The sequence below is a fragment of the Malaclemys terrapin genome, chromosome 4 (assembly GCF_027887155.1).
Source record: "Malaclemys terrapin pileata isolate rMalTer1 chromosome 4, rMalTer1.hap1, whole genome shotgun sequence".
Classification (NCBI taxonomy): Eukaryota; Metazoa; Chordata; order Testudines; family Emydidae; genus Malaclemys; species Malaclemys terrapin.
The window spans coordinates 91,000,861-91,028,856 of NC_071508.1; the positions used below are offsets into that span (position 1 = coordinate 91,000,861).

Below are 27,996 nucleotides of genomic sequence, written 5' to 3' on the forward strand. Positions count from 1 at the left end.
AATTTTGAAAAATCAGCATTTTACAATTTAAAAAATGCCATTGGAAAATTTCCTACCGGCTCTACTGCCCAATACAGCTGCAAAATAAATCTCCCCAGTTTACAGTCATCCAGTGCATTCAATCACACTCTATAGTAGTGGGAGGAGGCTGGGAGGAGCCATCTTTCCTTGCAGAAATGAGATGGGTGGAGCTCTAAGTCCATGTATAAAACAACTTCTCACTGACGCCTGCCAGTGAGACTGCAAACATGTTTCAGGAGCCACTGCCAGCTCATGTGCCAGTAGTACCACATGACTTGCTTGCAACAGAGACCAAAATGGCATCATGTGCCAGTTCACCTCAGGTAAGAAAGCCCTAACACCAAATTTGTTTAAGGTTTCAATTCAGATGTGTACAGCACAAAGCAGGTAATACGAGTCCTGCTTTATTATAGTATTTATGTACCAGCTGCTGTGCATGATTCTTTCCCGACGGGAAGCACGACAGTATGTCCCAGCCAGAAGAGTGAAATCCTGGCTTCACTGAAATCAATGGCAACATTTACATTGACTTCAATGCAGCTAAGATTTCATCCTTGATGTCTAAATGAGACATAGTAGCAGGCGATAAGGAAAGAAAAGGAAGGGAAACAAAAGAAGAGAGAGAGATTAGGAATTCGGATCATCTGTGTTGTCTTGTTTTGCATTTTTCATAGTTTTTATTTTTATTTTAAATATAAGTAGAGGAAGTAGGAAGCACAGAACTGAGATTTGAGATAGAAAAGCAAAACTTTTTTACAGGGTTAGTCTATAGGAAGCAGGTTTGCTGCTGCTTTGATGTCCCACAGCTGAGAGGAGTCTTCCTCCATTGTTTCATAGAAAAGGGTGGCACTTACATGGGGTTTCGTACCCATCTTGCACCCCAGTTCTGCCAATTAAAGCATGTGTGTGCAAAATGACCTGGTAGTAGGGACACCAGTGTGAGTATTGAAACATAGTAGGTCATAATGAACAGCCATTCTAATTTGAGGGTTCAGCATGGGTTACTGCAATGATGAACTCATGATAAAGCTTGACAATGTTTTTATTTTTCCCCCTTCTCTTTTCAGGATCTAAACATTAAAACAAATCCTTTGGGAAATGTCAAAACTGAGCATGGGAGTCACTGTGCAGCGCAGGGGAATACTGAATTTAAGGTACTGTCAATTAGAGGATTTCAAAACCAAGCTCGTATAGCTGGAGGGAGGAAAGGTTGGGACCTAATGGCATATCAATTTAAAGTGACAACTAGTGATAGCAGCAGTTCAAGTTTTGTGAGTGAAACTCCCTTGGGTTTAGCATTTGAACCATCTTATTTAATTTTGGGAATTTCAAAATTGCTCTCTGTATTTCTCTTTGCATTTGATTTGATTAGGGTGACCAGATAGCAAATGTGAAAAATGGGGACAATGGGTGGGGGGTAATAGGAGTCTATATAAGAAAAAGACCCAAAAATCGGGACTGTCTGTATAAAATCGGGACATCTGGTCACCCTAGATTTCATGCATGGAAAATGTCCCTTCTCTTGTTACCTTCATTACTTATAAAAGATGGAATTTCGTCTCTAAAATATTTCTTGTTACTGACTCTGAGTCACATTAAACAGTGGTGTAAGTAGACGCCACCCCATCAGCTTCAATAGAGTCGCCTCTGACCATGTGTATTACTTTCATGACATGGTGGTTAAAGGTCTTTTGGGTGCTTAAACCCTGATTTCCAGGATATTTGCTCACCCTCAGCTCTTCTGGAAGGAAAACCAGCATAACAAAGGGCTTCAGAGGGAGGAAGGAATTTTGGATACATCAGTATTGCTTCCAGGGCCAGCTCTAACTTTTTTGCCGCCCCAGGCAAAAAAGAAGAGCGCCGCCCTGCCGTACCGCCCCCCTGTGAGCGCTGCCGAAATTCCCGCCCCCCCAGCACCGTGCCACCCGAAGCCCCACCACCCTCCAAGCGCCGCGCTGCCCGAAGTCCCCGCCCTCCCTCCGAGTGCCGCACTGCACCAGCCCCCTCCCTCCCAAGACCCTGCTGCCCGAGCACCACGCCGCCCGAAGCCACACCCCCCCGAGCACCACGCCGCCCGAAGCCCCCGCCCCCCTCCGAGCACTGCGCCGCCCGAAGCCCCGCCCCGCCTCCGAGCGCCTCGCCGCTGAATCAAAAAAAAAATAATAATAAATAAAAAATCAAGCGCCGCCCTGCCCCAAGGTGCCGCCCCAAGCACATGCTTGGTCGGCTGGTGCCTGGAGCCAGCCCTGATTGCTTCTGGGATTCCTAGGAAGTCAGTGATGGATCCATTTTTGTACTTATTAGATGTCAGTGGCATTGGTGAGAGTTCTGCTGGGGTCCGATTCCCAAGGTGAGGAGACATACCCACACTATCTCTGATTGAGCTAGTGCACTAAAAATAGAGTGTAGTTGTTGCAGCACAAGTGGCAGGCAGGACTAGCTGGCCCGAGTACATGTCTAGCATCTTGGACATATATGTACTTGGGGCAGCTAGCCTGTTCCGCTGCAGCTACACTCTGTTTTCAGCACGTGAGCTTCGTCAGAGCTAGCTCCGGTATGTTTCCTCAAGCAGGGAATCACACCCCCAGCTGAAAGTGTAGACATACCCTCTATTAGACTGTTTGCTCTCTGTCTGTGCAGTAATCAGCTGTAGTCAGTTCAAAACTGAATAAGGGGGGATTTAAATGAAGATCTAATTTAGGTTCAGCAATGGTATCCAAAATAGAACACAACTGAGGACCCTAGAAATCTAGAGACATTTGTTTCCACATTCTATGCAGTTAAAAAGTCTGAGAAAATCTGTGCTGTTAAATATTGCAATACAGCTGTTGTACTAGAGAGCTATTTGAATAATAACAAAACCCTGATTTGTGACTGGAAATATCAGTTTGGTTTCTTGTGAATCACGTTATTCATTTTGTGGATGGTCAGCTGATATTAATGAAAATATTTATGAATTCTGGAAGTTTCACAAATGATTATCTGAAAAATTACGCTGGAATTTCGTTATTCTACTGTTTAAAAAGTTGGAGACATCCAATTGTGGAGCAGAAATAATGCCATTTGACTTTGATAACCAATCATGCAACACAACTAATGAATACTCAGAGCAAATTGATAATTTCACTGAACAATTTTAGCCTATATGTATGCTTATAAACAATGAACACGCACACACGTCTGGATTTGTTTGCATATAACTCCTGAATCAAAAAAGGGTACTGAATTCATCACAAATAGTTTGACCAGCTGTAATAACCATATGGTTTGTTCAAAATGACATCAATCAATTACAACAATGAAAGTATGCTTAAGGCACAAATTTTTACCAGGGTATTTGCAAGTGTAATGCAAAGGATAAATATAAGGGTAATTAACCACTGGAACAAATTACCAAAGGATGTGGTGGATCTGCCATCACATGATATCTTTAAATCAAGATGGAATGTCTTTCTAAAACATATGCTATAGTTCAGCATCATGTTATTGGGCATGATTGGGAACCCCAAAGTGAAATTCTATAGAATGCAATGGAGAAGGTCAAACTAAACCTTCTCCATAGAGCAGATCTAAATTAGATTAAAATAATTTAGCATTAAATTGATGATACCCCAAAATTTGAAAGCATGGACTGTGATGGTTACCCAGAGCCTCTGGCAACACAAGCACGGCCTTCCAAGCCTCCGCAGGCCCTGCTTGCTCTTAACAGGTTAACAATAGGCATACTCCGGTGCTCAGAGTGTCTCCCTGGAGTGCCCAGCCCCAGATCCATTGGACAGTCACCGAATTCCCAGATCCTCTGTTCCCACTGCAGCTTACCAGTACGCTGCAGCTTACCAGTACGCTGAAGAACACAGCTCTGCATAACACGACACCTAGATTTGTTCATAAAGAAAGCAAATATAAGTTTATTTAACAAAGACAGTCAAATAATAGCAAATAAAATGTTAGAAACAAAGGGTTACATATAAAATAAAATCATGAGATGCATATCCGAACCTGAACTTAACTAACAAGACATTGTCATGTCATATAGAGCCAAAGCTCACCCAAAATCCATCCAGTGTATTACAGTCAGGCTGTGACCTTCGTTCATGAGACTCCATGCTGTCTTCTTGACTCCTCAGTGGAAAGATACAGAGTTTATCTCTCTGTCTCTACAGCGATAGTCCAAAAAGCCATTGTCTTGCTTGCAAACAGGATAACCACCCACTGCTTGTGTTTTCCTGTCTAGGAGCTCTGCTGAGGACTTTGCAATCACTTGATTAGCATTTGGCTCAGTCTGTACTTAGACACTCATTGTGAGTAAACAATCCTCAATTCACATGTAGGCAGATTGATAGATAAACATCTTCTGTCTGAAATAAACCTGTTCTCACTGTTTGGTGGCCAGCCCCAAGCCACAGACCTTAAGAACATAATTTTCAGTACATATAAGTAACTCATTACATATTATCCATACACACATACCAGAACCAGGGGCTCCTTGTAACACTTATGCACCCCAGGTCCTCTGCCAGTTGGCACCAAGAGATTGCTGGGTCACATGGACATTTGCAGTTAAGGTATCCAAAATATCCTAACTCTGTCCTTCTAGAGATCCCTTCTACTATCTTTCCTTCTTTGCATCTGGAGTATTATAAATGTGCACTACAAAACATAGTTTTATGATTAGTTTTGTGAATTAGTTTCTCTGGGTATGTCTACACTATGAACTAGGGATGTGATTCCCAGCTCATGTAGACATATTTGTGCTAGCTCTCATCTAAGCTGTTGTGCTAAAAGTAGTAGCATAGCTACATAGCACAGGCAGTGGCATGGGCTAATTGCTCTGAATATGTACCACAGAGTTTAGGTGGGTTTGTACTTGGGGCAGCTAGCTTGTGCCACTGATGCCGGTGCCTATGCTACTGCGGCCAAACTAATATTTTTAGTGCTGTAGTTGAGATGAGTGCTTGCTCGAGTATATGTAGGTGAGCTGGGAATCTCACACCTAAATCATAGTGCAGACATAGCCTCTTATACACAGGCCATGCCTACATGAGAAGGGTGCATTGGTTCTACCTAAGCAGATATAACAACATTCACATAGCCTTTTGTTTAAATTAAGCCTTAACTTAAACTGATGCCACTTTCTTATGTAGACAAGCTTTAAACATGATGCTTTGTCACCGTACTAAGCTTTTTGTGTAAATGCTGTAATCTCATAATCTGAATTTAGATGGTTTGTATATGTTAGCTCTGTGTATCATGTCACTTGGATAATTGACTGGCAAAGGGAATATCATGATGCCAAGGCATAGAGTGCCCTTAGATCCTTACATGATCAGGCACTAATGAAGGGTGGGGAAGTATTGCATTCAATATACTTCTTCGCCCGACGAGGAATTTGTAAAGTTTTTTTAAAAAATCCAGTGAACCCTCTGTTTTTAGAAGACACTTGTCTAGTTTGCATCCAATTTGGTAGAAATAATCATCTGTTCTCTGATGACATGTTTGGAGTTTCTTCTTGCAGAGCCAGACCTTGTCACAGTAATCGGTCTTTGTGACTTCTAGACTGGGACAGTGCAGTGTATTGTATGTGGTGCTACACTTGAAGAACACCTATATTCTTTGCCTGTTTAATCTTCTGTCTTCTCTTTTCTTTTCTCTCAACTATAAGCTTTTATCTGGTGCTCATCACTGAAGTATATGAGGACTTACAACCGAATGCAGCTGCTTGCCTGTTACACAGAATCAGTTGTATGGAAGCATATTAGATCATATTCCAGGACCAGCACAGGTTTCCTATTTGCTTCTGGGCACAATTCAAGGTGCTGATTTTGATCTTTAATGAAGAAGTATATTATTTGGGTCCTGACCATTCCTTTCCCCATATGCTACAATAACAATTAAGGTCAGCAGTGGCATTCAGGCTAACAGTCCCTAGATTTAAACAGTTGAAGACTTGTGGCAGGACTTTCATAATGGAGGGTCCTTTACTAAGGAGTTTCCTTCCCCATTTGTACAATAAAACTCTAGTCCAGGGGTCAGCAACCTTTCAGAAGTGGTGTGCCGAGTCTTCATTTATTCACTCTAATTTAAGGTTTCGCGTGCCAGTAATATATTTTAATGTTTTTAGAAGATCTCTTTCTATAAGTCTATAATATATAACTAAATTATTGTTGTATGTAAAGTAAATAAGGTTTTTAAAATGTTTAAGAAGCTTCATTTAAAATTAAATTAAAATGCAGAGCCCACCGGACCGGTGGCCAGGACCCAGGCAGTGTGAGTGCCACTGAAAATCAGCTCGCGTGCCGCCTTCGGCACCCGTGCCATAGGTTGCCTACCCCACTCTAGTCTGTTGACATTTAGCACATTGTGCAAAGCCCTTCTTTTCGCTCAGTTATTTTGCACAGGGAAGAGGGTTTTGGTTTTCATTTGGGGGACTGTCCTATTCTTTTTGCTAAAAATAATAGATTTAAAATAGTTTTCATTAGATTTTGTGCATAGTGCATTTAATAGCCTACATTTCAAATGGACTTGTACCCAGTTAGATTGCATAATGTTTGCATGCAAATTCTAATATGTGAATATATGTACTTAGCTGTCAGATTGGCCTACATTTCAAATGGACTTGTACCCAGTTAGATTGCATAATGTTTGCATGCAAATTCTAATATGTGAATATATGTACTTAGCTGTCAGATTGGCTTTAGTACATACAATGTTTCTTGCATCTACATTATGCAGGGTTATGTGCTTGTGCATGCTATTTTGCAGGCATTCAAATGAAGATGGCTTGACAATTAGTAGTAAATTGCTCAAAGAATAAATGTTTCTGTTTTATCTCAAGTGAAATTTAAGTTTGATGGCAAGGTAATTAAAGTATTGTACGTCACTCCCTTGTTCATTTCAATTTAGAATTATGTTTGGGACCCTCCACATTTTGACTGCATCATTAAAGCCTATATATATAAAAAAAGTTCTTCTATTTGTTACCAATAAGTGAAGCATGATATAATTGTAGTGTTAATGATGTGTTATGCAGATTAGAATGGACCTGAAATTGCTTTTCTTTGAGTTTACATAGGCAAAGTAGCAGAATTCAAATATTTTATCATATGTATAATATATAATTGGTATTAATAAAATATAATATGTATGAACCATCTTATATTTTTATGAAACTAGATCAAAGATATTGCATTTTAAGTGTCATACTTATTGTTTAAGCAATTTTCCCCTTCTGTTGACTAACTTAAGGTAATGACAGGTTTCAGAGTAGCAGCCGTGTTAGTCTGTATCCGCAAAAAGAACAGGAGTACTTGCATCTGAAGAAGTGGGCTGTAGTCCACAAAAGCTTATGCTCTAATGAATTTGTTAGTCTCTAAGGTGCCACAAGTACTCCTGTTCTTTTTAAGGTAATAAGTTAATATAAAAATAACATTTTACACTTCTATATTGCTTTTCATCCAAGGATCTTAAAATACTTTATAAACATTGGGCCAGTCAGTCCTTACTCAAGCAAAACTTCCATTTGCTTGAGTAAGTATGACTGAATTTGCTCCATTAACTAGCTAATCCTTGCACAAACTCTGAGTTCTTTTGAGATTAATCGTTGTAAACCTGTATTAATTACAGTATGCTTATTTACAGCTTATTGAGTAATTTGTTACTGCCTTCTATTTGTTTATAATTATTTTGGCAGCCTTACTTGAAATAGAGGGAAGTGACATGTAGAGTGGACTTAAATTTAAAAAAATTAAAAAGGAAGAAAATGGTGGAATCTGTAAGGATCATCAGGGGGATAATCGGAACTCCCTGTGGGGACAATGTGCAAAGCCTCAGCATAGGACACATATTTTAGTATGTAGTAGGACATCTGTATGCAAGGAGGAGTGGGAAGATTTGGAACACGCATGTAAGAAGAACAGATTTGATGTAACAAAGTCTATTTGTCGTCTTAACTCATAGTGGGATAATTTTTTTTAAACAAAATTTGGCAACCATGTGGATTCATGACATTCTTTACAGCATTTAAAATGTATTGAAGAGTATTCATATATTTTGAAAAACAAACCAAATCGAGGTTTATAAACTGGTATATTGAAACCCCATACGTAACTATTATTTTTTAATCTGTGGAGTTCCTGAGCTCATGCGACGCAGTTAGACAGTTGTCCTTCCAAGTACACTGCAAGGTTCATCTATTTATTTGCTCAAGTATGCGTTTGGTGTGGACTTAAGTTGGGAGGTCTGCAAATGATGGGGTATGGATGCACAAGAGGATGACTGCCTATTATTGTTGCTAGTCATAATCATTGTAGTATTTTTATTTACATTAAGGAGCCCAGAGGCTGTTGCATTGTGAACCTAATAAATTTCTCCATAAATAAAATGTAAAGGCCTTAAATGGCCTAGTCATTAGTGTCAATTTGAAATAAAAATATCACATTTGTGGGGTTAGCCAGAGTATCAGTTTGATGCATTAGAAGACTGTTTTGAGAAATTTGGAAATTTGACTAGGCTCTTTCAATTAATGGACACATTGGGTGAAGTTCTTCTAGCCTTTCTTCATCTGAAACTCTCTCGACATCTACTCTGCCTGTATATTTGCCAACATTCTAGGTAGTATGTGAAGTATTGTAGGAGACAAAGATGGCTGCTTCTGTCTGAGCTGAAATCAGCTCATAAAAATAATTATGGTCTGGGACAGAGGATCTCAAACTTCAGCAACCCGAGGACCCCCATTTTGATTTAAAATTTTTTGCAGACCCCCAAACCCTCCCGTTCAGCCCCAAGCCCTTTCCTCACTCTACTCCTCCCCCAAGTCCCCACCCCTTCCCCACCTCTTCCCGCCCCCTCTCCACCCATATCCCTCCTCTTCCATGTCTCTTTCTGCCCCCTCCCCAGGTGTGCTCCATCCCTGCTCCTCCCCCTCCCTCCCAACGCCTCCTGCACGCTGCTGAACAGCTGTTCCCCAGCGTGCAGGAGGCAGTGGGAGGGAGGTGGAGGAATTGATCAGTGGGGTCCGTGGACCCCCTGGAGTACCCTCCCAGACCCCCAGGGATCCGTGGACCCCAGTTTGAGAAATGCTGGTCTAGGATTTGGATGTATATGCTCACTGTTGGAGGAAAGGTTCCTAGGAGTATGAGGAAACTGCAGCATCTGTGTGTGGGCCTTATCACCAAGTTTCTTGGTCATAGGAAATACTGAATTGTTTACGGGCTCTGTCAGAGTAGCATTTTGCCAGGATGACTTGACTATATGCAGCATATGCAAATACACCATCAGGAAACATCTTATTTTAGAAAAAAGACTATGGCTGGGATTTTCAAAGGAGCTTAAGGGAGCTGGGCACCATAACCCCACTGATTTCAATAGGATTGATGCACCTAACTCCTCTAGCCATAAAGTCTCCTGAAGATACTCAAATGGATTTCTGGGTCTTTGTCTTTGATGGAATTAGGCATTTGAGGTATATGGTGACTACAAATTGCTGTCTCCTCATAGAAAGAAGGATAGGAGACAAAGGGAAACTTTGAGGTTTTGAAGACCAGGAATAGTTCTCAACAAAAGAAAACTCTCAATTAGCTTTTTAGGAGTTTGGGATTTACTTGTTAGTGGTAGTGCGTTGGGAGGAGACTTCAAATCACATAGGGATGCTGCAAACACCCTATTAAGCTAGAAAAGTTTTTTATGGTGAGGGTTTCAGAGCACCGAAGGCCATATTATGAGCAACAGTGTTACCTTCCTTCTTATTTTCTTATTGTTTCTTGTCCTTTTAATTACTAAAGACTGAAAACGGAGTGCATGGACTACTGGGTTTCCTGCTGTAGTGCAACTGGTGGAGCCTACGGCCCAGATTCTCAGGGTATTTCTGCACTGGAGTCGGAGATGTAATTTCCAGCTTGTGTAGACTTACCCATGTTAGCTCTGATAGAGATAGCATGCTAAAAATAGAAGTGTAACCAAGAAAGGGATAGATAATAGAACAGAAAATGTGATATTGCCTCTGTATAAATCCATGGTATGCCCACATCTTGAATACTGTGTGCAGATGTATCTCAAAAATATATATATTGGAATTGGAAAAGGTTCAGAAAAGGGTAACAAAAATTATTAGGGGTATGGAACGGCTTCCGTATGAGGAGAGACTTATAAGACTGGGACTTTTCATCTTGGAAAAGAGACGGCTAAGGGGAGATATGATTGAGGTCTATAAAATCATGATTGGTATAGAGAAAGTAGATAAGGAAGTGTGGTTTACTACTTCTCATAACACAAGAACTAGGGGACTCCAAATGAAATTAATGGGCAGCAGGTTTAAAACAAATAAAAGGAAGTATTTCTTCACACAATGCACAGTCAACCTGTGGAACTCTTTGCCAGAGGATGTTGCGAAGGCCAAGAACATAACAGGGTTCAAAAAAGAACTAGATAAGTTCATGGAGGATAGATCCCTCAATGGCTATTAGTCAGGATGGGCAGAAAGGATGTCCCTAGCCTCTGTTTGCCAGAAGCTGGGAATGAGCGACAGCGTATGGATCACTTGATGATTACCTGTTCTGTTCATTCCTTCTGGGGCACCTGACATTGGCCACTGTCGGACAACAGGATACTGGCCTAGATGGATCCTTGGTCTGACCCAGTAGGGCCATTCTTATGGCAGCGCAAGCAGTGGGATGGGCTAGCCATTCCAAGTACATACCTAGGATTTCAGAGGGATTGTACTGGGGCAGCTACCCCATTCCTCAGCTTGTGCCCTTGCGGTTAACACTTCTATTTTTAGTGTGGTAGCTTGATGAAAACTAGTTCTGCTTGAGCTAGAACTTACATCTCTGTGTTGGCATAATTGTTATGTTAAACAGGGTTAAACTTGCTGGTTTTATTTGAGTTTCATTTTGATATTCTGGTTTTGTTTGAACGTAAAATTCACACAGAATCTCAAGCAGCACAAACCCATATGACTCAGAACTGAAGGAAAGATTCTCACAAACTTCTGTACACTCACCGGTGAGTTTAGCTCAAGTCTACAATGCACTTACAACAAATTACTTCAAAGCAATAAATGCACCGTGGTGGGTAGCACAAGGGAGGTATCAAAGTACCTAATTTGAGGTTAGAAGCAACCTGGGGACCATGGAGTAAGTTTTGCCCCCTAGAAGGCTCCAACACACTAAAAAGAGCTTTGCTGAGAATACCTGCCACTTTCCTGACTCCTGTATCTAAGAAGACCAAACCCTGTCACCGACGGGGACAGGTGAGCAAAGCCCACAGGTAAGTGGGGAACATGGAGACCGGGGAGATGGGTCGGAAACGAGAGGGAGTGTGGGCTATATTGGCAGAGAGAAAGGAGAGTCAGGACAAAACTGGGAGGAAAGATCAAACCAGTATCTTAGATGCCTATATACAAATGCGAGAAGTATGGGGAATAAGCAGGAAGAACTGGAAGTGCTAATAAATAAATACAGCTATGACATTGTTGGCATCACTGAAACTTGGTGGGATAATACACATGATTGGAATGTTGGTGTGGATGGGTACAGCTTGCTCAGGAAGGATAGACAGGGGAAAAAGGGAGGAGGTGTTGCCTTATATATTAAAAATGTACACACTTGGACTGAGGTAGAGATGGACATAGGAGACGGAAGTGTTGAGAGTCTCTGGGTTAGGCTTAAAGGGGCAAAAAACAAGGGAGATGTCATGCTAGGAGTCTACTACAGGCCACCTAACCAGGTGGAAGAGGTGGATGAGGCTTTTTTCAAGCAACTAACAAAATCATCCAAAGCCCAAGATTTGGTGGTGATGGGGGACTTCAACTATCCGGATATATGTTGGGAAAATAACACAGCGGGGCACAGACTATCCAACAAATTCTTGGACTGCATTGGAGACAACTTTTTATTTCAGAAGGTTGAAAAAGCTACTAGGGGGGAAGCTGTTCTAGACTTGATTTTAACAAATAGGGAGGAACTCGTTGAGAATGTGAAAGTAGAAGGCAGCCTGGGTGAAAGTGATCATGAAATCATAGAGTTTGCAATTCTAAGGAAGGGTAGAAGGGAGAACAGCAAAATAGAGACAATGGATTTCAGGAAGGCAGATTTTGGGAAGCTCAGAGAGCTGATAGGTAAGGTCCCATGGGAATCAAGACTGAGGGGAAAAACAACTGAGGAGAGTTGGCAGTTTTTCAAAGGGACACTATTAAGGGCCCAAAAGCAAGCTATTCCGCTGGTTAGGAAAGATAGAAAATGTGGCAAAAGACCACCTTGGCTTAACCACGAGATCTTGCACGATCTAAAAAATAAAAAGGAGTCATATAAAAAATGGAAACTAGGACAGATTACAAAGGATGAATATAGGCAAACAACACAGGAATGCAGGGGCAAGATTAGAAAGGCAAAGGCACAAAATGAGCTCAAACTAGCTACGGGAATAAAAGGAAACAAGAAGACTTTTTATCAATACATTAGAAGCAAGAGGAAGACCAAAGACAGGGTAGGCCCACTGCTTAGTGAAGAGGGAGAAACAGTAACAGGAAACTTGGAAATGGCGGAGATGCTTAATGACTTCTTTGTTTCGGTCTTCACCGAGAAGTCTGAAGGAATGACTAACATAGTGAATGCTAATGGGAAGGAGGTAGGTTTAGCGGATAAAATAAAAAAAGAACAAGTTAAAAATCACTTAGAAAAGTTAGATGCCTGCAAGTCACCTGGGCCTGATGAAATGCATCCTAGAATACTCAAGGAGCTAATAGAGGAGGTATCTGAGCCTCTAGCTATTATCTTTGGAAAGTCATGGGAGACGGGAGAGATTCCAGAAGACTGGAAAAGGGCAAATATAGTGCCCATCTATAAAAAGGGAAATAAAAACAACCCAGGTAACTACAGACCAGTTAGTTTAACTTCTGTGCCAGGGAAGATAATGGAGCAAGTAATTAAGGAAATCATCTGCAAACACTTGGAAGGTGGTAAGGTGATAGGGAACAGCCAGCATGGATTTGTGAAGAACAAATCATGTCAAACCAATCTGATAGCTTTCTTTGATAGGATAACGAGCCTTGTGGATAAGGGTGAAGCGGTGGATGTGGTATACCTAGACTTTAGTAAGGCATTTGATACGGTCTCGCATGATATTCTTATCGATAAACTAGGCAAATACAAATTAGATTGGGCTACTATAAGGTGGGTGCATAACTGGCTGGATAACCGTACTCAGAGAGTTGTTATTAATGGTTCCCAATCCTGCTGGAAAGGCGTAACGAGTGGGGTTCCGCAGGGGTCTGTTTTGGGACCGGCTCTGTTCAATATCTTCATCAACGACTTAGATATTGGCATAGAAAGTACGCTTATTAAGTTTGCGGATGATACCAAACTGGGAGGGATTGCAACTACTTTGGAGGACAGGGTCATAATTCAAAATGATCTGGACAAATTGGAGAAATGGGCTGAGGTAAACAGGATGAAGTTTAACAAAGACAAATGCAAAGTGCTCCACTTAGGAAGGAAAAATCAATTTCACACATACAGAATGGGAAAAGACTGTCTGGGAAGGAGTACGGCAGAAAGGGATCTAGGGGTTATAGTGGACCACAAGCTAAATATGAGTCAACAGTGTGATGCTGTTGCAAAAAAAGCAAACATGATTCTGGGATGCATTAACAGGTGTGTTGTGAGCAAGACACGAGAAGTCATTCTTCCACTCTACTCTGCTCTGGTTAGGCCTCAGCTGGAGTATTGTGTCCAGTTCTGGGCACCGCATTTTAAAAAAGATGTGGAGAAATTGGAAAGGGTCCAAAGAAGAGCAACAAGAATGATTAAAGGTCTTGAGAACATGACCTATGAAGGAAGGCTGAAAGAACTGGGTTTGTTTAGTTTGGAAAAGAGAAGACTGAGAGGGGACATGATAGCAGTTTTCAGGTATCTAAAAGGGTGTCATAAGGAGGAGGGAGAGAACTTGTTCACCTTAGCCTCTAAGGATAGAACCAGAAACAATGGGTTTAAACTGCAGCAAGGGAGGTCTAGGTTGGACATTAGGAAAAAGTTCCTAACTGTCAGGGTGGTTAAACACTGGAACAAATTGCCTAGGGAGGTTGTGGAATCTCCGTCTCTGGAGATATTTAAGAGTAGGTTAGATAAATGTCTATCAGGGATGGTCTAGACAGTATTTGGTCCTGCCATGCGGGCAGGGGACTGGACTCGATGACCTCTCGAGGTCCCTTCCAGTCCTATAATCTATGAATCTATGAATCTGTGTACTGCAACTGTTAGCAGCGGGCTCCATAGAATTAAAATTGTGCTATTTGTTTAAAAAAAAAAAAAAAAAACTGCAATTTTTCCTTCTTTCCCCTAAAAACTCAGTGAAAAAACCTAAACTCACAAGTATGCCCTGAATTTTTCAGAAAAAGACAGTTGCATTTCGTTAACAATAAATACATGAAGGAATAAATTCATGATTTGTGATGATGATCCCTGATTTTGTGAATCTCTACATATCAGTCTAGAAAATGATTGATAAAATGTTCAGCAAAAATATGTTAATTGTCATACAATACTTGATGAGGTTCTTCATTTGTTAGGTATCGTGCTTTTAAATTTAACCTTTCTTTCATATATCATTCTTCTACAGATGGAATTATCTCCTTGTTACTTGCTCGCTGTAAGAATAATACGAATGAGAAATCTCCGTCGGGCAGATACACGTGAGTGTCTCTACTCTTCCTAGAAATTGTTCCTACTTCTGAAAGTAATCAGTGCACAACTGAACACTGCAAACACCATAAGTCAAAAAAAGGAAGTAATTGATATTACTAGGGTATACATGAACAGCTACAGTATCACAGTATAGTTGATTATCAGAACATGACCTGAGAACTAGTATTTATGTTATTGTGCAAGTATAACTAGTCAAATGACCTTCCATTTGTAGCAAGAAAGACAACATATTCTTCAAAACAAATTAAGAAGTGTCACAAGGTGTATTGTTTACCAGGAATGAAAAGGTACTAGTTTTTCTTTTACATATATATCAATATCATAAACCATGTGTTTCTGAAATAATCCAGCATCTCATATAAATAAAACATGATGGGCCAAATGCATCTTTGTTATTATATCATTGAAATAAATGGAGCTACACCCGGGTTAAGATTGCTCTGATTGGTTTTAAAGACAAATGTTTCTGTACTGTCTTCTACTGACAGGGCAGTTTCTAGAGTGCATTGAGATAGTAGTCCATGCATTTTGGACAAGCTTAGTTTTAAAAAAGCAGTATTTTCATGCCCACCTGGCAACCTGTTTTTCTCCAATACACTTAAGAGAATCATCTTGACCTGTGAGTTTAGATGCACTTCATAAAGTTTGCTATGATGCTTATTTCCTTTGGGGCTTATTTACTTTGAAATCTAATGAGACAGCTATTTCCTTGTATTATAGACATTTTTTTTAAAAAAATGCATTCGACTCTTAGGTCAAAATAAGACAGCCATATAAAACATAAAGGGCCTAGTCCAATGTCTATTAAAATCAACGGGGGCCTTTCCATTCACTCCATTTGGGCATTGGATCAAGCTCAAAGTTTGCTTTGGCAACAGTTTATTACAGCTGACCACCTCAAGGTCGTGATCAATAACTTGCTACTACTATCCCCCCATACATACATGAAATAGCAGGCCAAATCCTCAGCTGCCCCAAGCTGCCTCACCTGGCTGTCTCCCCTGATTCTGGGGCTGCCCAAAGGTATCTAATGTTATGTCTACACTAGAGACCTTACACCTTACTGTGTGGCCACTCTGTGCCGACGGGAGAGACCTCTCCTGTTGACATAATTAAACCACCCCACCCAGCGACGGTAGCTATGTTGGCAGGAGAAGCTCTCCCACTGACATAGCACTGTGCACACTGCTACTTATGCTGGCGAAACTTATGTTGCTCAGCGGGGTGTCTTTTTCACACCCCTGAGAGACATGAGTTTTGCTGACATAAGTGGTAGTGTAGACATAGCCTAAATTAAGCTGGCTGCAGGGGTCCCATAAGAACAATTATACCAGGTCAGGTTTCGACAGAGCACTGTGCACTCTGACCCTCCCCCTCCCATCCTGACCATGCCCCTGACCTGCTTCTGTGTCCCTGAGGTGCCTCTTCTAAAGAGTGGTGAGGGAGCACATGCTATAGTGCTGCATACTCTGGCTTTATGCCCAGAGCCCTTGGCTGTCTCTTCGGCGAAGCTTTCAGGCCACTTTGTGCTGAGCAGAGCTGGAGTTGAAGATATGCCTATGCAGTCTCTTTCTTCCAAAGGTCTATACTTTTTAATCACATGTTTTCTCTCTTGGCTTCACGCCTACGTGTGGTTTGTGCTCGGAATCTGAACACTCCCTTATACTTTACCCTTCTTGGGTGTGCTTAGCTCTCTGGTTCTTCAAACTAAACCTTGCAGTATCTATCTGCAATGTCTCTGATGCTGTACATGGGCATAGGGTTGAATTCAGAGGTGTATCTGAGGGAGTCCAGTGGGAATCGAAATTGGTGTTATTTGCACTTTTTTCAGGCCCCTCAATATGCATGTTATAGCAGTGTGGGCTCCCGTAGACTAAGTAGTTCTTGTTTACTTAGACTGTCTCATCATCACACCCACTTACCTGTATGTAACTTGTGCTCCTGCCCTGCCACATTACTTTTGAATTTGGCCCACTGAGTCAGAGTATAAATTGTATAACTCTCACACAGGTGGGGCTAGAAGAGAGGTATGTAGGAAAAAGAAACTAATACGAGAGTGTGAGTGCAAGCAGATCACCTCTGATTTAACTGGCACCTTACACCTTCCTCCATTTCCTTGACTACTTAAATCAATTTAAATTCCCTCTATGCTCTCTTACGCATTGGTAAGTGGGTGAAGTAGTTACAAGAGACTCACATTTTCAAAAATAGGCACTGAGTTTGGTGCCTAGCTTGAGACATGTTTGGCCTGATTTTCAGAGGTGCTGAGTACCTGCAGCTCCAGAGATAAGGGGTGCTTCAGCAGCTCTGAAAATCAGGCCTAAGGTGGACACTAAAAAATGGAGATACCCCAAATCAACGGCCTCTTTTGAAAATTTAGGCTCAGGAAGTCTGTAAGTGTAAGGCAGTCTAGCTTACATCACTTTCCACATCACCTCTGCTCTTTGCATCTGTATTTGCAGTATGTTTTATTTGATGTTAGCAGAAGGCAACTCTATTTTTTCCTCAGTTTTTACCTCCCTGATCTTGATTCTGATCCATTTACATTAAATGAATAACGAAGTTCTTTCTAAAACTATTACCTCCAATGCTAATGTTAATATTATTATTGGATAGCAATGGCTGCTGACCCAAAGGTGAATTCTCTTTATTTTCAAATGCTTATCTAGCAATCTCATAATGGGGCAGCTATATATTACTATCTGTAATGAAACAAGTACTAGGTACATGGCATCTTTTAAAAATTCATGTGGAACAAAGAGTGATGGAATGTGATATGAAACAGGGAGGCGAAAAGACCTTGCCTCTTGCATGCAGGAAATGAGGTCTAAATTTGTCTCTTATCTATATCTGGGAAACTATTTTAAAATATAGATGGTCTGTAACCAGAACCTTCTTTTTGAATCAGTGCAGCTATGCTAGCATAGATAAAAGGATGTAGGGGGTATGAACCTGTTTACAGTGTTTTGATTACAAACACTGTAAACAGGATGGATGCAAAATGGCATGGTCTTGGGACCTAGTTTGGCTCCCCCACTTCCTCAGCAACTGAAACATTACAGTATATTGCATAGCACAGAAACTACCAGCATACACATAAGTACAGTATAAAAGAATAAAGACAGCATTGCCTGCCAGGCCACACTCAGGAAAAAAATACATGAGCCAGGGTGCAAGAGTGGCTGGGCAGATTATTGTATATTTCAGAGGACTCTCCAGTACATAGCCAACAAATTTAATAAGGCCAATATAACCAGTCTGAAGACACCAAAGAAATACAAAGAGAAACAGCAGAACTAAAATTCATTTGCAAATTTAACTCCATTAATCTGGGCTTGAATAGGACTGGGAGTGGCTGGCTCATTACAAAAAGAAGAACAGGAGTACTTATGGCACCTTAGAGACTAACAAATTTATTAGAGCATAAGCTTTCGTGGACTACAGCCCACTTCTTCGGATGCATCTCTAAGGTGCCACAAGTACTCCTGTTCTTCTTTTTGCGGATACAGACTAACACGGCTGCTACTCTGAAACCTGGCTCATTACAGAAGCAGCTTTTCCTCTCCTGGAATTGACACCTCCTTATCTATTATTGGGAGTGGACTACATCCACCCTGATTGAATTGGCCCTGTCAGCACTGGTTCTCCACTTGCGAAGTAACTCCCTTCTCTCCATGTGTCAGTATATAATGCCTGCATCTGTAACGTTCACTCTATGCGTCTGAAGAAGTGAGGTTTTTACCCACGAAAGCTTATGCCCAAATAAATCTGTTAGTCTTTAAGGTGCCACCAGACTCCTTGTTGTTTTCAAAGAAATACATAGTACCAAGCTGCATCTCTACAAAGATAGGTAAATCCTAACATGATATGCATGTAGCTAAAACCACTGTGTGGAATGTGTCTCCCTTTCTATAGAATAGTTTTGTCAAACACTGGTCATATTGACCAAGAATTGAATTATTACCCAGATTAAAAAGATGTGCTTTGCACATAGAAGATTGCACCATGGATCTGGAAACAGCATGGAGTCACACAAAAGACCAAATTTTATGTTTCCATACTGTAGTATCCTGCACTTACTCTGGGATTATGAAACAGCAATGCTGGCACATTAAATCAGAAGTGTTTCATCAAGGGCTCTTTTAAACTCTTATGCATATCAACTGGCATAAGATAATAAGGTTATGGGAGGAGGTTGCAAAATAGTATCAAAGTGAAACTTTTAAATGCACAGTTTTGCTAGTTAGCTCACATCTATTGTCTATATTTAAGGCCCTTCATTTCTGGTTTTTATTGTTTTTAAATTTCCTGGGAATTTATCAATGTTTAATCAAAAAATGGGTGAAAATCAGGGCAAAAATTAATGTCACAGTTTTCTGGGTTAATACTGGGGGATAGGAGGACAGGGAAAAAGCAACACATATTGTAAGGGACCATTCAAGGTAGCATGGCCAGTTACTACCTCTGCAGTTGTAGGACAAAAAGAGGGGGCTAGTGGGTTATAGATTATTGTAATAAGCCATAAATTCAGTGTCTCTGTTCAGTCCATGATTCTTAGTGTCTAGCAGAATAAAGAATTTAAGCTCCCAGGCTTGTCTTTTGAAAGTGTTGTGCAGGTTTCCTTTGAGGATGAGGACTGAGGCACAGAGCGATTGCTTTGTGAAAAGTGTTAATCCATAGGTGATAGGGTGTTTGTCTTTTATCATTTTCCTGTGAGTTAATGGGCCATTCTACCTTGCTTCAGCAGAAGTCAATGAAAGCTGTGCGCTGGACATATAAAGTGCTATATAATTCTAAGTACTATGAAAAACCAGCTCCTGGGCATTTCAAATTGGGCACCCAATTGGGACACTTTTACTTCAATCTCTCTGTGCCTCAGTCCCCCATCTGTAAAATGGGCATAATAGCATCCCTTAATCACACAGAGGTGATGTTAGAATAAATTAATTGAATTTTGTGAAGCACTCAGACAATATAGTGGTGGCAGGGGTTCTGTGGGAAAATAGTATGTGCTCATGAAATTAAAGACTGTGTCATAATGCATATGCCCATGAGAACCGAATTAAGGCACAGGCCCGCTGCTGAGAACCTGAGATGTTATATATAAGTTACCCTAATCTCTGTCTTTAAATAAATACAACTTAATTTTAGTGCAGTGCACTAATTTCTTCAGTGCCACTTAAGACGGGGAGTATTGATACATTAACATTTATGCTGTACCTCTTTTTATACAGTAAGCCATTCTGATTGCTACGTCAACCTGTCGTTGCCAACAGCTACATGTGAAAAGATCCAGACCAAAACTGTCAACGACTGCAGAAACCCAGTGTGGAATGAAACATTCTACTTCAGGATCCAGAGTCAGATCAAGGTAAGAAACTAAGAATTCCCCTCTTTCAGCAGCCTGGAGAGCTGTTACCACTTACGCAGAAGTAGGATTTTCAAGTCTTCTACAACCTGCAGTTTAAAACACTAGATGATTAAAATACCCCCAATAAAACTCTTTTGAGGTCATTTTCTCATTTTTGATAACTATTGGTTTGGAGAATTCATTTTTTAAGTGTCTGGGGTAAATTAAGAGAGCTAAAATTCATTTTTAATAAAGAAATTGTTATTTTTCTGAGTTAATGGAAACTACACTAGTAAACAGGAGCCACAAAATTCAGGTTTATTCTTAAACTTCATTACCACACAACCCCCTACAGGCACTGAATGACAACATGCTCTGTGTAACATGGAGGGAAACAGTGTATCATCATAACAAATTCAGTGATCCTAGGAATTGTTACCTAACAATAAGTGTTAGTAAATATTCAGAATTTTGACCCCACAGGAAATTCTCATATTCTGAAATTCTTTTCATTCCAAATTGGGGGGAATCAAAATATTGATTGTTTTTTTTTTTTTTTTTTGTGTGGCATGGAAAGTTCCAAAAAAAACTTGGTTCGGAAATGTTGAAATGAAACATTTGCGCATTTCCATAGCAAAATGTTTCACTTCAGTTTGTTGAATGAAATCAAAACATGTTGCTTCAGCTTGGCTCAACATTAGTCTGTGTCCTCCTGAGCTACTGCAGTGCCTTGTGGGAGTAGTAATTTTGGTGTCTCATGCCCCCATTCTCCTAAAAGGGCCAAAAGCCCCAGCTGGACTGCATCTCCTCTATGAATCATGCTTGTTCAACCAGGATGAGTCTTCAGAGCATCATGGGAGATGGAGTCTAACCAGGAAGTCCAGTCCATAGAGGAGAATGGAGGTGCAAGGCACCCAAACTACAAATCCCATGAGGCATTGCAGCCACTCAAGCAAATACAGATTAATGTTGAATTAAACATTTCATTTAGATTTTTCCTAAAAGAAAATACAAAACTCCAGAAAACTCTACATTTTTCCCAGAAAAGTTTTGTGGAAACTGCATTTTCCATTAAAAAAACAAACAAACAAACAAAAAAACCCCCACCAAAAAATAAACAAACCCCCAAATCCCAAAAACATTTTGATGAAGAATTCCCAACCAGCACTACTAACTACTACTGAATTGACTGATTCTTTAGTGGATGGTTATATACAGCAATGTTTTATCTACTCAATACCTGACAAATTTTGAACCATTAAAGCACTGAGATTCCTCATGGATTTTTACTTTGCTGTTCTAGCTGCCATCAGAGTGATTCAGTCTCAGAACACAATGCACTCCATTCAGCTGTGAAGCTGAGCCGGGAGGCCTGAATTGGTGAATTGTGTGCATTACAACTAAACTGACGAATATGTAAGCCAGAAGAAGGGTTATTGTGGGAAAGCTGGTTGTACTGGGATAGAGAGGCCAGTGACTAGTGTCACATAAGGAACCTAATTTTCTACAATGAATTTAATTTCCCATATACATTTTGCTGTCAATAGAGTGTGCTGTTCTTTTATCCATAGAATACTCTTGCTGGAGAAGCCAGCACCATTGGTAAGTTCTGTCAGCTGAACTGCAGTGATTCAATTAATTTACAATTGCCAAGTACTACGCTATATGTTGTCTTATTGTACTCATCTTTATACCATATCTATAATCTTAATAAAATTACTCTGTCAGAAGAAAACAACAATCTACATTTTTTTTTTTGCATATTGGTGTTTTAAAATATTTATTAAATGACCAAAAGGATTCTAAGACCCAAATCTTTAAAAAACAGCTAAGGTAGTAATGACACTTCAAGTAAGTGATGGTGAAACTACATTGTTAGAATAGTAACAATAACACTTAAAAGTTATATGCCACTTATGTTCAAAGTGCTTTATATACATTAACTAGTAAAATATTATATTAACTAACTGTCAGGACATTTAGTTATTAAGAAATAAATATACGAAAACCTGGAAAATTTAAAGTTAAGGTTAAAGATCAAGTTAAAAATACCAAACATTTACAAGTCAAAAATGTTATAGTTTAGGTTAAAGCCTTTGTTAGCAGCTTGGTATCAAGCTAAAGTGCTGGGTAAACTGCAGGATATTTGGAATATTTCTTTAGTAAAAGGTATTTAATTTTTCAGCACATATATGGCATGTAAATATAATTTCCTTATATGTGACAACAAAAGATTTACTTGGTATTGTTGTGCAATTAGGCGTAATAATATAAAATCCCCACATACAGCATTAGAATTGCATTTAGTAGGTACTTTACCATAGTAATTACTATGTCACCTGCATGCTGACGTGTAGAAAATAAACCACATATTCTTATTACAGATTACATGGCATTTGCTTTGGATCACTCTACCACTCAACGTAATTTGACAATAAATGAATTCTTACAGTAACCACTGCTACACAATTCATAGGCAGTGTTCACCTGCCTGCTCAGTGAGACCGTATCAATTCGACCAAGTATGTGGCCCTGAGCTTTGTGCTAGAGGACAGGTTTTGCTCTTTAGTTACAGGCTACCCATAGTGGTCCTGCCCCTGATCACACTGAAGTCAATAGCATCATTTGCATTGATGTCAATGGGAGCAAAATGGAGCCCAATATATGTGGCCTGTAACTTAGAGGCAAATCCTTCCCCCTCTTCCACAAAGTGAAAAGTCCCATATGCAATGAAACTGGTAAGTTTATACTGCACAGGAGCAGGATTTGTGGGGTCATGGGGCCCTGTACAGTCCCATGCAGTGGAGGTTGGGCATGTGCCAGTGTACCCACCATCATGCAGATCCACCAATCATTTCTCCCTGTACAGCAAGGAATGTAGGAGCAGCTGGGATTTGGCTTCTAACAAACTTTCTAGATTCCTTCAGTTTTTCCATTGTCTCTCTCATGATATCTTTCCTACACAGGGCATGACAATTAGGTTCCTGGCTGTCATGGAGTGCTAATATGTGACAATTCATTGGAGGGGCCTGGTTTCTTACTTATGCTGCAGAAACAGAATGTATCATTCACTCACATACCTAACTTATAGCATTTAAATTTAACTGGGGAGGAAACTGTATTACTTAGATTCAGAATAGATTTCTTCAAAGTTGGATATTTGCAAAATTTCTGTATCCCTTCACTTTTCTTCCTCTCCCTGCAGAAGGTAAAAATAGACTGTCCCCAGGAGTCTCTGCTTCCTGGGCTCTGTGAAAGCCAGCATGTAGGATTGCTAAATCCCCTCATCTCCCTTCCCAGAACGTGCTGGAGCTGAGTGTCTATGATGAGGATGTCGTTACCCAGGACGATCACCTCTTCACTGTGTACTTCGATGTAGCTAAACTTCCACTTGGAGAAAGAGTTCTCATATACTTTAAGACTGACCCAAAGGTGAGATCCAAAATAATAGGCAGGGCTGGGTGGGAAAGACACACTTGCCTCAGTTTCCTGCCAGCTACTCCTACTACTACTACTATTTTTCCTTCCTATGTCATGGATTGGCCAGCTATACCTCCAGTATGTCTCAGCTACTACACAGTAAAACTGCTTCACCTTTATACAGAGCAATTTGGCCTCAGCGTACTTGGCCAGTGGAACATGGCAAACATATGATGCTCTTGGCAAAGACCCTTTCTCCTGGTTTTGCCACCAAGAGTGAACCTCCCAGAGACTGTCAACCCCAATGGCTGTAATCAGAGATCTGTTGTCCAAGTTTTCCATTGACCCAGCAACTGTGTGACTGTAACATCTAGATCTGGTACTAGTCTAAACTCAGCTAAAAATTATATTATCGGACACAATTTTCAAATACTGGCATTTGAATGAGATTTCTAAATCCCACATTTGGTCACTTAAATTGGCATTTAAAAACATGAATTCATATTTGAAAGGTAAATACAGGATCTAAATATATTTAAGTATCCTTATTTGGAAGACTGGTTTTCTAAATTTTAAAAATTTTCTAAATGATTACATTACAATATCACGTATAGCTGAAATGGAGTGGCATACAGCAGGAAAGCTTTGCATCTAGACATCTGGCCATTGTATTTATGTTTTAACAATATCGCTGGCATATTGGTGCTGTTGATGCAAATATAAGGAACAGTGGGCAGGAGAGTTAACAATGTCCCTTAATCATTCAGTAATAGCAGTTTTTTAACAAAATAGAATGTTTTTTAACATTCCTCAGAGAGGTCAAAGAGATGAGGTAACAGGACATATAACCCTGTTAACCTTCCCATATTAATAGCAAGAGCAGCTACTGGGTAGTAGAATAATGTCAAGAACATAAAAAAATTAAGACCCTAGAAGATGAAGCAAACTGCAAAGTGACTGACTCTACACCAAAAAACAAAAATGTGTGTTAATTTGCAGAAGCTTCCTAGAGTTTTAGGCCAGAAGGGACCATTAGAAACATCTCATCTGACCCTCTGTATTTCACAGGCCATTAAATTTCACCCTCCTCTATTGCATACCACAGGACAAACCCTGTAGGGAGAGAATAGCATATAGTGACTTCACTCATTTCTGCTTTTTTTTTTATTTTTAGGCACAGGAGGAACTAGAGGTAGAATTTACCTTGGAGAGCATGTAAGTGAAATACAAATTAATTAGAAGATGCAAAAATTCAGAGAGTAATAAACCAGCAATTGGAAACCTGCTTCATATAATTGCTGCCTCCAAAGGAAATTGCCAGACCCATTGGATTCAGAACTCTAGTAAATTCCCCACTGGAATCATGTATACAGCTTATCTGTATCAGCAGAATCTGGGTGTTTGTTCTATAATCTGATCACCTTTAATGTAAAAAAATTCTTCTTGGCATTGGCGAGTCTCTGCACGACATCAATTTGTGGCCTAGTTATACTCTTCAGAAGACTTATTTGTATCAATCTTTTTATGTATGCTCAAGCTCAGATGTGGTGGAAAATCTCTTGACTCGTACTTGTAAATCGAATTGTTCGGTTAATTTTTTATCCTAATTCATACTCACAAAGCTGAGAATCCTTTGATTGCCACCCACAGCACCACTTCAGTCTCAGAAATTTTCTCCCCTATATACTAAATTGAATATTTACTAATTCATAATGATAAAAAAACAATACAACATAGCTTTTTTCATCCATAGATCTCCATATGACAGGTGAGTCACATTGAGGTCATTCTCCTGCTTAAATAGCTTTGCATATGGCGGGAACTCTTTGTTTCCAAACTTAATTCCCACGCCAGTCAGTGGAAAAACACTGGTATTCCAGGATGGATTCCAGTACCAGGTGACTTGATCACAGGACCTTTCAGTCATAACTCAAAGGCTAGTTGTAACATCCTCAGGAAGCCTTCCCAGGAAGGTGGGAGATTAGCATCTTCAAAGGTCTATTATTCTGTCTAATGGCTTTTCCTCACAGTGAGCCATTCTAGACAAGTGGTTTTCAAACTGTGGGTTACGACCCAGTACTGGGTTGCAGAACGTAAGGCCCTGGGTCACGGCAGCTCTGGTCAACATCACCGACCAGGCCATTAAAAGTCCCGCCGGCAGTGCTGGCTAAGGCAGGCTAGTCCCTACCTGTTCTGACACCGCGCTGCCCCCTCAAAGTGGCCAGCAGTGGGTCTGCCTCCTAGGTGGGGGGCCACGGGACTCCGCGTGCTGCCCCCACCCCGAGCACTGGCTTCCCACTCCCATGGGCTGGTTCCCTGCTAATGGGAGCTGGGGGGGGGGGAGAGGGCGGTGCCTGTGCCTGGTAGCCGGACCTGCTGCTGGCTGCTTTTGGGTCACAGAGTCTTTTGGAACACAGAGTCTTTTGGGTCTGTGGTGCCAGGACAGGCAGGAAGCTGCCTTAGCACCCCCACTGCGCCGCTGACTGGGAGCCCCCCAAGGTAAGCTGATGCCCCAGCCCTGTGCCCCAATCCCCTGCCCCAGCCCTGAGCTCCCCCCAAGCCCCTTCCTGCACCCCAAACCCCTCATCCCCGGCTCCACCCCAGAGCCTGCACCCCCAGCCCAGATCCCTGACCCCCTCCCACACCCCAGCCCAGAGCCCCTCCCACACCCTGAACCCCTCATTCCCAGACCCACCCTGCAGCCCTCACCCCCACACCCCAACCCTCTGCCCCAGCTCTGAGCCCCCCCTCAAACCCCACAATTTTCTTCAACTGGGTTGCCAGAAAAAAAGTTTGAAAACCACTGCTCTAGACTGATTGCATTCTGACTGGTGGGCATCCCCCACATGTAAACCCACTTTTAATTGATACACAGTCAATATTCCTAACTTCAGATACAGAAATGATATATGCATACAAATAGGATAAATCATAACCTTTCCAATGATATCTCACATGCCTTATCATGCCCAAAATGCATCTTAGTTATGCCATAATCACATCAGAACAATATCTCTATGAAGAATATGGGGGTGTAGTGTCACATTTAGAATCAAGACACTTCCCAGCATGTATATCCTAGTGGACTAGCATAATGTTGGTAGATTAAATGTACTTGACAACATGGCCTGTCCTGAGAGGTGGAATTTAACTGTCTAAACTAAGAATCCAATTTACATGGTTATGGGACTGTGATAGCACTGTGAAAAACTATTTAGCCCCATTATCAAGCATGATCGAAATTGTTTTTAAATTGTGATTTCTTCATATCAGTCAGTTTTGGCACAATGGTAAGGCTCTGCTTAGAAGAACAAGAATAACAGGAACTGTAGCAGGTGTGCATAGTCAAAGCAAGCTTTGTGAGGAACTTTGCATCACATGTCTGCCACAGTTACTCTTCTTGTTGCCTGGTCTTCGCTATCACTCCCAACACTTCCATATGAGTGTCAAGCAAGATAAACATCCAGGGGGAAAAGAGTGGTCACTTGATTTAACCTAGCAGTGAAATATGTATTTTTCATTTTGTTTCCTAGTTCAGGCCCTCCTGAAGCCATCATAACTAATGGAGTACTAGTGGTAACTTTTTGTTCTGTGATCTTTCCTGTCATATAGCAATACTGGTAATACAGGTGGGACTAGAGAAGCGGGGAGCAGCTCCACAGTCAGCAGGCCAACACCCTCTCTTTCCTGATGAGATAGGCTGGGAATGAAGTAACTATGATTTCTCTGCTATTCAGCTGTTTCACCCTATTTCTTAGAGTGTATATCCTGGAGCGTCCCACTATAGGAGAGGCTGTGATTGGAGTAGCTGTGAGTTCCCTCAAGCCAGCACTCCTCCAAAAAGGAACACAGTAACTCCTACTTGCAAAAACTGGAAGTGGTATAACTGTGAACCCCCTCACAGCCAGTTCACCCACCCCATTCCCTACAGTGGGAGACGCTGAGATAGGTGTAGCTGTCAGCTCCCCCCCAGACATCAGTCCACCACAATTTCATACAGTGACAGAGGAACTACCGCCACCTAAAAATCCATAACAATATTTTAGAGAAGGGCTGTTTCCACCAATGACTCCTGTGCTCTCAGTAGATTTCTCTAATTATGTTTTTGCCTTGTTTGGTCTTTTGTATCCCTGTTAGGACCCTAAAAGTGCTGCCATTTTGCATCCTGACATACTTAACTCTAGACACCATTTAGTTTGTCATCAGCCCCCACTGATGATTAGATATGACTTCCCCAGAGCCTTTCACTTTCACTCATCATTGACTAGAGGGCTTAATGCTGAGCAGTGCCAGGCAATTAGCGCTTCCAGGGACTGAGTGTGCTGCCTTCACAGTGTTCAAACTCCACAGCCAGCTCAGATAGTAATAGATTAGGATGGGGAATGGAATCTCAAACTGAGACATTCTCTGTGATGAGTTGTTCTATTGTTCTTCTCTGTTACAGTCTCGTGCACTTTGCTGTTTGGAAGTTCAGGTGGATGAGAAGAAGCAGCAGAAATCAAGTGAGGT

General features: G+C 41.0%; 1 protein-coding gene across 1 annotated transcript in view; it reads left to right on the forward strand.

Annotated features, from left to right (window-relative positions):
- The first annotated feature begins 248 nt into the window (after positions 1-248).
- The window catches only part of LOC128835398 (cytosolic phospholipase A2 epsilon-like), a 53,624-nt gene continuing 25,876 nt past the window's right edge, over positions 249-27,996 (forward strand). The window contains exons 1-8 of the mRNA XM_054024853.1: positions 249-344; positions 1,089-1,175; positions 14,632-14,704; positions 19,952-20,088; positions 23,368-23,499; positions 24,662-24,702; positions 27,021-27,063; positions 27,932-27,989. Coding sequence (XP_053880828.1) covers positions 249-344; positions 1,089-1,175; positions 14,632-14,704; positions 19,952-20,088; positions 23,368-23,499; positions 24,662-24,702; positions 27,021-27,063; positions 27,932-27,989 — 667 coding nt within the window. The remainder of the gene's footprint in view (positions 345-1,088; positions 1,176-14,631; positions 14,705-19,951; positions 20,089-23,367; positions 23,500-24,661; positions 24,703-27,020; positions 27,064-27,931; positions 27,990-27,996) is intronic.